The sequence below is a fragment of the Mesocricetus auratus genome, unplaced genomic scaffold, assembly GCF_017639785.1.
Source record: "Mesocricetus auratus isolate SY011 unplaced genomic scaffold, BCM_Maur_2.0 Super-Scaffold_100691, whole genome shotgun sequence".
In the NCBI taxonomy this organism is placed as follows: Eukaryota; Metazoa; Chordata; class Mammalia; order Rodentia; family Cricetidae; genus Mesocricetus; species Mesocricetus auratus.
In genome coordinates this window covers 56142788-56155953 of record NW_024429267.1, presented here as the reverse complement: position 1 = coordinate 56155953, position 13166 = coordinate 56142788, and the positions used below count along the sequence as shown (strand labels likewise).

Sequence of the window (13166 nt, the reverse complement as noted above, 5' to 3'; positions counted from 1 at the left end):
TGTCTCAGAAACCATAATCAAAGCAAAACACAAAGACGCCTCGTGCACACCTGCAATTCTAGCATTCTGGAGGCGGAGGAAGAAGCTCGGGAGTTCAGGGTCAGAGGGAGCTTGAGAACAACCAGGGCTACGTGAGACCCAGCCTCAGGAAGAAAAGAAATAAAGTAAGTAGAAAAAATAAATGTTTGTAACTCTTGTGGATTTGCCAAACATGCACAATATGCAGTTGGCTTGGGAGCCAGGCTTCAAGATGGTGCCCGCTGGCCCCTGGCTGACTCACTCTAGGCGCCGGCAGCACTACATGAGCTGGGCTCTGGACTGGACAGAGAGGAAAGGGTGAGCCGGGCATCTGTGCTCATCACTCCCCGGTTTCTTTACGATTCATTTATTTTTTATTTTATGTGTCTGAGCATTTGTCTGCTCTGCACGCATACACGCTGTGCATGACACATGTGCCTGCTGCTCACAGAGGACAGAAGAGGACATCGGATCCCCTGGAACCGGACTTACAGATGATGGTGAGCTGACACGTGGGTGCTGGGAACTGAACTCAGGTCCTCTGCAAGGGCAGCCAGTGCCCCTCACTCCTGGGCCACCTCTCCACCCTTCTCTCTGCTTTCTGGCTAGGGACACAATGTGACCAGCTGCCACAAGATCCTGACGCTTCAGCTGCCCTGCCTTGATAGATCTGCACCTTCAACATGTAGGTCAAAATAAACTCTTCTCTAAGTTGCTTTTTACTGGTTATTTTGTCACAGCTGAAAGAACATTAACCCGTAAGCCCAGCACTGGGGATCCCAGGCAAGAGGGTCAAGCATTCCAGGCTAGCCCGCACTAGCCTGCTGCTGAAAAGAAAAATAAAGAAAAAAAAAACTAAGGACCGAGGGCCAGCAAGATGGCCCAGCAGGGTAGCGTCCTTGCCACCAAGCCTGACAACCTGAGTCCCATCTCTGGGCCCGTGTAGCGTAAAGGAGAGAATCAACTCCTACAAGCTGTCCTCTGATCTCCACACACACACATAACCATACACACTCCACACACACAAATAAATAAATAATTTAAAACAACGCACACGCAGATAAATAAATAATAAAAATATTTTTCCTTTTGGTCTTTTATAAAAAAAAGATAAATTTAAGAAAGAAAGGAGGGAGGGAGAAAAAGAAACAACACCCTAAGCAATTTCATGGTTGTGCAAACACCATCTAGTATGTTTCTACAAATCTAGAGAGCCTGGAGCATACCTAGGCTAATTCGGCACCGCCTACGGCCCCTGGATGACTGCGGCACAGTGCCCTCTGTGTGTTGAAGACTGGAAAGAGATACGGGTGTTTGCCTTTATTTTTAACTTGTCTTAGTGTATTGTTTATCGAGTGAGAGAGGTGCACACGTGCCACGTCACGTGTATGGAGGTCAGAGGGCAGCTTTCTGGAACTGGCTCCCTCCTTCCGTCCCGTGGGTTGTGGGGATCAAACTCAGGTGGTCGGGCTTGGAGCCCCTGAACCCTCCAAGTCATCTCGGTGCCCCTCTCTGAACCATTTGACACCTACTCATCAAAGGCATTAGACCATAATTGTACGGTGTGCTTGTGTTGAGTGGAGTGTGACAAAAAGGATTTAAGTGTGACTTTGACGGAACATGAAGTCTCACCAACCTCGGAGTTTGCGTAGGCCTCGGGGTTTCGCTGGAAAAGCTTTGCTATCTGGTTCCCTGTAAAGCGCTGGGGAGGAAAAAGAGCACAGACCCTTAGACATTCAGATCCTACACAGAATGGCCTTAAGGTGAGCTTAGCACAGCATGATCTGGGTATGGAGTAGAATGACAACAGCTTTGAAAACCCCCAAATTGCCGGGCATTGGTGGCGCACGCCTTTAATCCCAGCACTCGGGAGGCAGAGGAAGGTGGATCTCTGTGAGTTTGAGGCCAGCCTGGTCTACAAAGTGAGTCCCAGGACAGCCTCCAAAGCTACAGAGAAACCCTGTCTCGAAAAAAAACCAAAAAGAAAAAAAAAAGAAAAAAGAAAACCCCCAAATCTAAAAACACTCATTCCCAGATGAACACGGAAGATGGTGTATTTTGGCCTTTGAGTCTGAAAATGTTCTTGATAATGAGCTCCTAGGCAGTCAGCCATCCCTCTCTCTGCACCCTCAGACAAGGCAGTTACCTCGGCTTCCTGGGAGGGGCAATCGGCTCTGTGACTAGTCCTCCCTGTAACTGTCCTTAAAATGTATTTATTTATGTATTTGATGTGTACAGGCCTGTGCATGAGACTGTGTCTGTTTGCCACAAGTGTGCAGGAACCTACAGAGACCAGAAGAGGGCATCAGATCACCCTGGAGCTGGAGCTACAGGTAGCTATGAGCTGTCATGCAGGAGCTGGGAACTGAACCCATGTCCTCTGCAAGAACAGCCAGTGCTGTTAACCACAGAAACCCATTCCCAACTCCATGAGACCAGAAGTAGGGGCTCAGGAATTCTCCTTGTGGAAACTGTATTCCTAGTGTCCTAACTGGGTTTAAAAACATTTTGCCTTTATTTTTACTTTATTTATGAGGGAGGTATAAGTGTGCCTTCTTGACATGAATAAAGTAAGTGTGTGTGTGTGTGTGTGTGTGTGTGTGTGTGTGTGCTCGCGCGCGCCTACGTAGGTGCCCAAGGAGACCAGAAGTGGACATCCAATCCCCTGGACAAGCACGTGCCAGTTACCTGCCATCCTGGGAACTGAACCTCTGCAAGTGCAGTAGGAACTCTGACCTGCGGAGCCATCTCCAGACCTCCACCCCCTAATCAAGCCACAGTCACCTGACCCAAGATAGCCAACCACAACAAATGCCGGGATAGTAGCTAAAGCCCTTGGGGCCCCGTGAGTCAAGTCCTCTGGACTCTTAACTCCTTTCAACTTCAAAACTACCTCGCTTGTTATCATGAGGCTACAGACCATGAGTCTGACGCAGCATACCCCCCCACACACACACACAGTAGCTCCAGTGAGGAATGCAGCCATGCTAAGACGCCAGCCTGGGCCTGGAATCACATGCAAGAACCTTGTCACTGACTGCTAAACGAGACAGGACAGCCTGGATCAGAACCCAGGGCCAGCACATTCCAACCCGGCTTCAGACACTGACACTGGCACCAGTTCAGACGATCCCTGCCCCAGAGGCTGGGTGCCCACTAAAGCCTCCCAGAGCCTTCCTCCCCATTCTAGCATGGGTGTTACCCACCTCATAGGCCCGGGACCCCGTGAGGCAGCTGAGAGCCCGGGCTCCACCCACGGCAGCCTCTAGCTGGCGGCACTGGGCTGTGGTACTGGAGTCCATCCATATTGGGCAGTCACTGATGGAGAAGCAGTCCTGGAAAGAAAAACAGAGGTTCGGGCGTCACACTGCTCCTCACAGCAGGAAGACCCTACGGACAAGCCCTCTGTGGGGCCAGGGAGGTCTCTCCAGAAGGCCTGAGGCGGGACCTCTGCTAAAGACACCTGGGCAAGTCGGACGGTGGGTGGTGCACACCTTTAGTACCAGCACTTGGGAAGCAGAGGCAGGCGGATCTCTGTGAGTTCCAGGCCAGCCTGGTCTACAGAGCGAGTTCCAGGACAGCCAGGACTACACAGAGAAACCCCGTCTCAATAAAACATAACAAAAACCTGGGACAGTCAGGCTGCAGGAGACAGGGAACAGCAGCAGCAAAGCCAGGTTTAGCCGGCGCTTTGGAAACAGGAGGGGAAAGGAAACTGCAGACCCCACCTTCAAGCATCACCCAGGGGCCCACAGCTGTTGGAGGAAGGGACTCTTCAATGAGGGCAGCCCCAAGGAGACCAGCCTGGGGCGGGGCAGACCTTGTTCCTCCTCCTCCTCGTGCCCATGACAACGCTGAGAAGCCCCCGACTTCAGGGTTCCCTGGACTCAGGGGTCCCCCTGCAGGCTTTGCAGAGGTTTATTATAGTCACAAGCATCTTCACCTGCAGCTGCTGGTGTAACGGGAGAGCTGGTGACAGTCTTGACAGCGCCAGGCTGGCTCCAATCTTCCAGTAAACGCTGCCATGTTGCTGTTGAGGAGAAAGAATGCAAACCCACGTTCATGGGCCAGGCCTGGAGTCACAACCTCCAGCACACAAGCCACAAAAAAAGTCTCCAAGACTATCTCTACCACCCCTTTGTCACACGGCTCAGTGCCTTTATGATGCGTGGCTCTCACTTTTATAAAATGAGAAGGACCTCCACCACCTCAAAACTTGTAGGAAGGGTTCTGGAATCATTGGTCTGTATTGTGGTGTCTCTTGTCAAACTGCACTAGTTTTTCAAATATCACCTACAGAAGTGCCTAAGTTGTCTCATGCCATGTGTTCACTTAACAAACATATTGGGCAGTAAGATCATGCCAGACATGAGTTAATAGGTTATTACTGACCCTGATGTCCAGGACAATGAAATGGAGCGAAGGGAAGACACAACAATGCAATTACAAAACCCTGCAGAGGGCTCAGGTCATGGCTCAGTGGTTAAAGGGCTTGTCTTGCAAGCATGAGGACCTGAGTTCAGTCCCTCCTTGGAAAAATAACCTGGGGTTGGGTGGAGAGATGGTTCAGTGGTTAAGAGCACTGGATGCTCTTCTAAGGGGCCTAGGGTCAACTCCCAGCACCTACATGGTGGTTTCCAGCCATCTGTAACTCCAGTCCCAGAGGATCTGATAGCCTCTTCTGGCCTCTGCAGGCACCAGGCATACATGTGATGCACAGATGTACATGAAGACAAAACACTCACACATAAAAAGTAAATTAAAAATAAACTTCAAAAAAATCTAGGGGGCTGGAAAGATGGCTCAGTGGCTAAGAGACCTGGCTGCTCTTTCAGAGGACCTGAGTTCAGTTCCCAGCACCCACATGAAGGCTCACAACCATTTGACATACATGTAGACAAAATACCCATACATATAAAACAATACAATTATTTTTTAAAGAAAAATAACATCCCAGCCTCCAAAGCCACAGAGAAACCCTGTCTGGAAAAAAACAAAAGAAAAATAACAATAGGGCTGGAGAGATGATTCAGTGGTTAAGAGCACTGGCTGCTCTCCTAGAGGGACACTGTTTCAATTCCCAGCACCCACATGGCAGCTCACAACTGTCTGAAACTCCAAGATCTGACACCCCCACAGACCCACACAAGCAAGCAAAAACACCAATGCACATAAGATAAAAATAAATAGATTAAAAAAAGAAAATAACAATAATCTGGGCATGGTGGTATATGCTTATCATCTAGCACAGGGGAGGAGGAGAGGCAGGCATTTTATAGTCCAGCCATGGGGAAGGGGAGCAGGTAGATTCCTGGGGCTCACTGGCCAGGCAATCAGCAGGCGTCCTCTGACCACCCACATGTGCAGACATGTATACATGCACCCTCACACACACACACACAACCCGTGGAGCCGCAGCAATGAGAGTGCAGAGAGAAAGCAGCCGGTGGGTGTACAGATGGGGTGGGTGTACAGATGGGGAGCATGGACAGGGGTGGTGGGATGGGGCTCCAGGCTGAGAGAAAAGGCAGGAGAGAGATCTGGGTGCCTGCTGCCAAGCCTGATGTCACGAGTTTCACCCCTATAGTCCGCAGGGTAGAAGAGCAGAACCAACTCCCAGAAGCTGTCCTGAGACCCCCACAGACTTGCCCTGCATAATGTCACAATTACACAATGCACTAAATAGTTTTGTTTTTTAATTTTTAAAAAAGAGCAGCTAAAATTTAAGAGAGTGTACCATGTTCCAGGCACTGCTCTGTGTCACAATGGCCCTATGCGAGATAAGGCTGTGGTATAATGTGACTTGGGTCAGGTGTCTACGTGGCAGCACTGGGCATGCCCAGAGAGCCTCTTCTTGTTGGCAGTGCCACCACCAGCTCAGAATCTCCAGTGGGACGAGAGAAGTGGAGGACCTCAGCGCAGTGCCTGGCACACACGCAGGCCCATCCGTGCTCTCAACAACAGGAACACTACAGCTCTCTACTGAAAATACTCTCGGGACTGGAGAGATGGCTCAGCAGTTCAGGGCGCTTGCTGCTTTGGCAAAGGACCCAAGTTTGGTTCTCAATGCTCACGTCAGGGGGACTCACAATTGCCTGAGCTCCAGGGGAACCAGCATCCTCTTCTGGCCTCCTAGGGTGTCTGCACTTATGTGAACAAACCTACACACACACACACACACACACACACACACACACACAGACACACACACACTTAAAAGTAAACACATAAAACTGCTCTCACTGTTAGTATCACTTCTTACTGTTTTTCCTTCCAAGAACTAGAAAGCAGTCTTAGTGTCACCAAACACTCATAATAAGCTCACATCTAATCTTCCCTCCATCCCTTTCTGGGACCTGTACATAGGTCCCCTATCAACTATCCTACTTGACTATTGTTATTTATTGAGAGCTAAAGAGTGGTCATCGGGCCTCACACATGCTAGGAAAGAGCTCTGCCATTGCATTATATCCACAGCCCTCCGTTTAATTCTAATTAATTTGCCCAGGCCAGCTCCAGACTCACCCTGCAGCACAGGCAGGCCTTGAACCTGCAAATTGCCTTGCCTCAGTCTTGCAATTAGCTGGGATTATAGGCCCACGCCACCAAGCCCACCTGAATGTCCTGTTTACAGAATGCTTTATCGTAGAAGCAGCTCAGATTCTTTTAAGGAGACCAGCCATTCAGTCCCTGAGGTGAAAGAGCTGAGGGTACTGCCACTACCAAAAACATGCTTACTCACATTTGAGGCCAGTCTGGTCTACAGAGCCAAGTTCCAGGACAGTCAGGGCTACACAGAGAAACCCTGTCTCGAAAATCTAAAAAGAAAAAGAAAAAGAAAGGGAGGAAGAGAAGGAGGGAGGAAGGAAGGTAGGAAGGAAGGAAGGAAGGAAGGGAGGGAGGGAGGAAGGAAAAGAAAGAAATGCGTACTCCTTGGGAAGCCATCACCCACTCACTGGGTGGGAGACTCAGCACCCACCCACTGCTGAGACAGCCCAGTTCCCAGATGGGGCTGCTGTTGACAAACCTGGCCTGCTCCAGATAAGGCTAGAACTTGAGAGAAGTCAAAGCCAGAAGCCTTCATCTTCTCCAGGATCAGGTCCAGAGCCTGAGAAGAAGAACAGAATCCACCATGACTCAACAGAACCCACCATGACTAAACAGAACTCACCAAGACTCAACAGAACCCACCATGACTCAACAGAACCCACCATGACTCAACAGAACCCACCATGACTCAACAGAATCCACCAAGACTCAACAGAACCCACCATGACTCAACAGAATCCACCCTGACTCAACAGAACCCACCATGACTCAACAGAACCCACCAAGACTCAACAGAACCCACCATGACTCAACAGAACCCACCATGACTCAACAGAATCCACCAAGACTCAACAGAACCCATCAAGACTCAACAGAATCCACCATGACTCAACAGAACCACTGAGTCCTCTAAGCCACAAACCTCAGCACAGAAATGCCAAGGGCTCTGTGGAGAAGAGGGTCACCACTATAGGGTCTGTGTCAGGAGAGTTAATTAAACAAGCTGGCATCCATCAAATAAAAGGGTCAACTTGGCTAAACACATCTTTTTTTGTCTGTTTTAAACATTTATTTTTCCCAAATGTGGTAGTTCACGCCTTTAATCCCAGCACTCAGGAAAAGGTGGATCTCTGTGAGTTTGAGTCTAGCCTGGTCTACAAAGCAAGTTCCAAGGCAGCCAGGGTTGTTATACAGAGAATTCCTGTCTTGAAAATCCAACAAAACAAAACAAATTAAAAAAAACAACAATTGTTTGTATTTGTGTGTATGTATATGTGTCTATGTGTATGTTTCATGTGTGCAGGTGCCTGAGAAGGCCAGAAGAGGTCATCAGATACCCGGAAGCTGGAGTTACATGACTATAAGCAATCTGACATGGGAGCTGGGAGCTAAACCCAGGTCCTCTGGAAGAGTAGCAAGCACTTTTTTTTTTTTTTTTTTTTTGGATTTTCGAGACAGGGTTTCTCTGTATTGTTGTGGAGGTTGTCCTGGAACTAGCTCTGTAGACCAGGCTGGCCTCCAAGTCACAGAGATCCTCCTGCTGGGATTAAAGGTGTACGGCACCACGGCCAGGCTTAGAACAGGTTTTAGATCTTCCCCACTAGAAAGACAATCCAGTGTACTTAACATTCCTGGTTTCTCAGGAGATCTGCATGCACCTCCAGGCTATCTTCCCAATAGCTAAGGATGACCTTGAACTCCTGATCTTTCTGCCTCCACCTCTGAAGTGCTGGGATTCCAGGTGTGGGCCATGCCTACCTATCTAGCTAAACAAATGTTAAAAAAAAAAAACAACGAAATCATAAACCATTAATCCTCAGGATTTCCGCCTCTACCTGGCACCCTCCAAGCCCTCAACAGCTCAAATGTGTGTTTCTCTTTTACTCCTGTTTCTCCTTCACCGGGACTGTCTGAACGGCCCGAGTGCGACAGAAATGTCGCCATTAGAAGATGCCAGGTCCAGACTGTGCACACAGGAGCCTGAGGACTAAAGGAGTGAGTGGAGGCCGTGGCCGTGCTGCCCAGTGCCCACCTCACACTCTCTAACCAAGGAATCTTTTCCCAGGAGTGGGTGGGAGAGTGTGACGTCACGGCCAGATGGGCTGGGATGCCATTTAACTGGTTGAGGGCCTGCCTATCATACATAGAGCCCCCAAACCACCTAAAAACAAGCACAGCAGCACACGGTTATCTTAGTGCTCAAGAGACAGAGGCAGGAGGATCAGAGGTTCAAGGTCACCCTCAGCTACGCAGTGCTTGAGGCCAATCTGGAATACACAAGAACCTGTCTCTATATGTATATATCTCATGAAAGATGACACAGACGACAGACAGACAGATTTATGGACAACATGTCATGGCAGGAATCTGAAACTCATTCCAGCTTGTATCTTCTGAAGGCTTTTCTCTAACCCTGACAATCCCCACTCCATGCTGTGGTCACTCCTGGCCCTGACAATGCTGCTTGTCAAACCTCAGACAGGAGGGCAGGGACTGGCAAAGTCCCAAGTCCAGCCCCAGAGGCCGCCACAGTCCAGTGACCGCCCCGGCTCCACGCACAACCCTGCACCTCCTTCCACCTACCCAGACACAGACCTTAACATCCGGGCCTCTCATTCCTTGCCTCTGGCCTCCCAGACCGCCTCTGCTGGCTCTCCTGCGGTCTTTTGAAATGCCCTCCCACCCAACCTGTCTGGGTAGAATCCATCCTCAACCCCACTCTCCCAGAGTTTCACCCTTGATCAGGCAGACAAAACAGAGCTCACGCTTTTTTAAAAGAAATCATGTAGGAGATGGTTCAGCCGGTCCAGGGGGGTGGAGAATGGCTTTTGTCAGACACACGCAGGCAGGGCTGCCATTGGCTTTCAAGCTGACGGACCTTGGTGCCACCAGCGCATGAGGCAATCCAAACCCTATAATGTCAGAGGTCACCAGTTCCGTCGAGGAGTGGACCAGGGCGGATGACCCTAAGCAGGCAGGTTTAGCTTAGGGTTGATCTCATTCTCACTAGTTGATTACAAGACACTATTCTGAGCCGGGCGTCGGTGGCGCACGCCTTTAACCCCAGCACTCGGGAGGCAGAGGCAGGCGGATCTCTGTGAGTTCGAGGCCAGGCTGGTCGACAGCCTCCAAAACAGAGAAACCCTGTCTCGTAAAACCAAAAAAAAAAAAAAAAAAAAAAAAAAAAAAGACACTATTCTGAGTGACCATGCCGTGGGGACAAAAGGGGCCATGCTTGCACTGACAGCGAGGACTGGGAAAGCCAGGTTTTGCGTCCCAGGGGGGTGGGGCATGGGTTGAGGATACAGCTCCAGGACTGCATGCTGGCCATGATGCTGCACACCTATAATCCCAGCACTTAGTGGTGAGACTGGAGGACCAGAAGTTCAAGGTCATCCTTGGCCACATAGTGAGTTTGAGACCACCCTGGGCTAAGAGATCCTGCCTTTAAAACAAATAAGCAATAAATAAATGAATATCCAAAGGCTAGGCTTGCCAACCCTTGTGGTTCTCGTACCTAGACGTCTCTTATGAGCCCTCGAGGACAAGTACAGGCACCAGCTAAGGCTGGTCTGCCTCGGGAAACACTCGACTTGCTTTAACCCTGGTTGGAGGGTTAAGCAGTCTCAATGAATGTCCCCCATGAGTTGCCACCTTGGGGACACCAGTGACACAGGCTGGATACAGGAGAAGGAAGGGAGCCTCCCTATGCTTACCTGGACCCACATCAGGACTGGAGAGGTGACCGTCAGCCTGTCCTTGTGTACATGGACACCGCCCTGAGTTCTGCAGGGAGAACAGGTACGTGGGATGGAGCTCCAGGGCAGGCTGAGCTCCGAGAAGCTGCCCGTGGTGGTAACAGACCTCCAGTTAGAGGACAATGAGTGCCAAGCAGAAATTATGTGCTGACCAGGGGAAGATGTAAAGAAAACGTATGGAATCTTTTCTTCCATATGAAACTGGACATTTCTCAGCTTTCATTTTATTGATACGCGTGCCTTGCCTACACGTATGTCTGTGAATCACACGTGTGCCTGGTGCCCTGGGAGGTGACTGGAGTCACAGATAGTTGTGAGTCGCTATGTAGGTGCTGGGAATTGAACCCAGGTCCTCTGAAAGAGCAGTCAGTGCTCTTACCTGCTGAGCGAACTCTCCAGCCCTGGGGAAGCATTTCCTAGAAGACACCTCAGAAGAGAAAACCTTGCTAGAAGGCAGGGTGGGGTCTCACGACTGAAAACTGGTTGCTTGCCTCCCCCCCCCCCCAGTCTTACATTGTAGCTCAGGCTGTTCTGGAAGTCAGTCCTGATTGCTTAGATTGCAAATGTGTACCACCACCACACCCAGATGAGCAGGTAACTATCCAAGAGAGACCGAGGGTATGGTCCCACGGTACACCAACTGTTTAATGTGTACAAAGCCCTCTTTTTTTTTTTTTTTGGTCCCCGGGACAAAAAGAAAAAAATGAACTTTTTTTTCTAAAGGAACAGCCAAGCGTGATGGCACACCTCTGTAATCCCTGCTCTCAGGAGACTGAGGCAGGTGGACTATGAACTGAGGGCCAGTTTAGGCTACAAAGTCAGCCTTTGCCTCAACAACAGCAAACCCAGATGCAGTAGCTGCAGCCTCAGCCTCTGGGAAGGAGGGCAGGGGGGTTCAAGGTCACCTTCAGTTACACAGTGAGGTACATGAGACCCTGTTTCAAAGCGGGGAGCGGAGGCAGAGAAGACACCGCCAGGCGCAACGCACCTGTGCACACACACTCCTTCCCTCGTGCGTGTGCCAGAACCGCTCCAGGGAGAAGGCCGGCAGCAGATGTGACCACTGGACTCTGGCCAGAAGCAGGAGCTGATGTGAACTTTTTTTGTTTTGTTTCTTAATTTTGCTCTTTTTGAAATAGGGTTTCTCTGTGGAGCCCTGGCTGTCCTGGAACTCGCTCCTAAGACCAGGCTGGCCTAGAACTCACAGAGATCCTCCTGCCTCTGCCTCCCGAGTGCTGGGATTAAAGGCGTGCGCCACCACCGCCCGGCTTTGTGAACAATATTCTTTATAACTTCAACAGTCTGTGGTACTCTTTCATTAGCAACAGAAGTTAGCCACGTACACCTATCAAATTTTAGCAACCAGCACAGTGCCTGGTAAAAGCAGATCTCAAATGTAGGAGTGAATGAATGACTTGAATTGGGAAAGAACAGGGGAGAAATCATCCCCTGTATGGGAAGAAAAGATTCTCAGGGACGATCGAGATAGCTCAGGGGTTGGGACCTGGGTTGGATTCCCACCACCCTAGGGTAGGTCACAACCATCTGTGACTCCAGTTACAGAAGATCTGATGTTGTCTTCTGGCCTCTGTGGGACCCAGACAAGAATGTGGTACATAGACATACGTGTGAGTAAACACCCATATACATAATAATCATGATAACAATAAAGGTGCTCAAGTTCTATGCAGACCGCCTCTCCAGCATCTGGGTTAAGTCAGGACAGTATAGCTGATAGAGGTAAATAGTTTAGGAAGGGTCTCAAACCACCCACCCACCCACGCACGCACGCACACCAGGTACATACCCAAATTCAGGAAGGTCTCTGTCAAAATGCACACTGTCCTCATAGAAGACATTCAACTCTTCGTCAACAGCAACAATTTTAACCTGGAAGACATTTATGAAAATGGTGTCTAGGGTTTTCTGAGCCTCTACTTAAGGCCCAAGGGCTTCTAACATCAGTCAGGGGGTTAGCAGCGCTGTAACCACAGGAACAGAAGTTTCATGGGACACATGTTCAATGATTTAAAAAAAGGAAGGAAGGAAGGAAGGAAGGAAGGAGGGAGGGAGGGAGAGAGAGAGATTAAAGAATGGAAAAGCTCCCACTGTCTACAACAATCTGTTCCCCAAACTGGAGACCAGGATCCTACACCTGGTGAGGAGGCGTGTCTCCAGGGATTGTCCCCAGAGCCATGACCACGGTCAAGCCATACTTGTCATCCTAATGAAGCCATTCCAAGCGCAGGGAAAATGAGGAAGCAGATCTAATAGAGCAGGGAGACTCCCTAGGGATGTTCCCCTGTGATCTGTAAGTTCGGCCTCTCTTCACCCATCTGAGGTGAGGAGTTTCACCACCATCGTGCTTATCCCCCTTACTTGGAAGCCAGGTTTCAATTATACTCCGTTATCTGCTGGAAACACCAACCTTTACAGCAGTCCTGGGATCACAGACCCTGGCATGCTCCTGCCAGCCAAGGGAGGTCACCGGGGCGGGGGTGGGGCAGGGGACGGGCAGGGGACAGGCAAAGTCCGAATATGCCATTTCAATATGCCTGCCATGGTGGCGCACTCCTTTAAACCCAGCACCCAGGAGACAAAGCGGGGTGGATCTCTGTGAGTTCAAGGCCAGCCCGGTCTACACAGTGAGTCCAGGCCAGCCAGAGCTACATACTGAGGCCTTGACTCAAAATATAAAATAAAATAATAAAGTAAAGGTTCTCGGTTTGATTTGAATCTGGTTATGCATGAGCGCACACCCCTGACAGCCTGTGGGCTCTGCTGTTTTCGCTGGGTGTCTTGGGTCCCTGCCAAACACCACCCTGACTCCGCGTGGACCCC

The 13166-nt window shown here is 50.0% G+C and overlaps 1 protein-coding gene across 2 annotated transcripts in view; it reads right to left on the bottom strand.

The window, feature by feature from the left end:
- Positions 1–13166, bottom strand: part of Xylb (xylulokinase) — a 31837-nt gene that overhangs the window by 18206 nt on the left and 465 nt on the right. The window contains exons 2-7 of one of the 2 annotated variants that reach the window (XM_005082346.3): positions 12133–12215; positions 10284–10353; positions 7046–7126; positions 3962–4048; positions 3225–3353; positions 1655–1720 (exon numbers count right to left, since the gene is read on the bottom strand). In XM_005082346.3, coding sequence (XP_005082403.1) covers positions 1655–1720; positions 3225–3353; positions 3962–4048; positions 7046–7126; positions 10284–10353; positions 12133–12215 — 516 coding nt within the window. Of the gene's footprint in view, positions 1–1654; positions 1721–3224; positions 3354–3961; positions 4049–7045; positions 7127–10283; positions 10354–12132; positions 12216–13166 lie in introns of those variants that run through there. The other variant, XM_040740081.1, reaches the window with a different exon arrangement.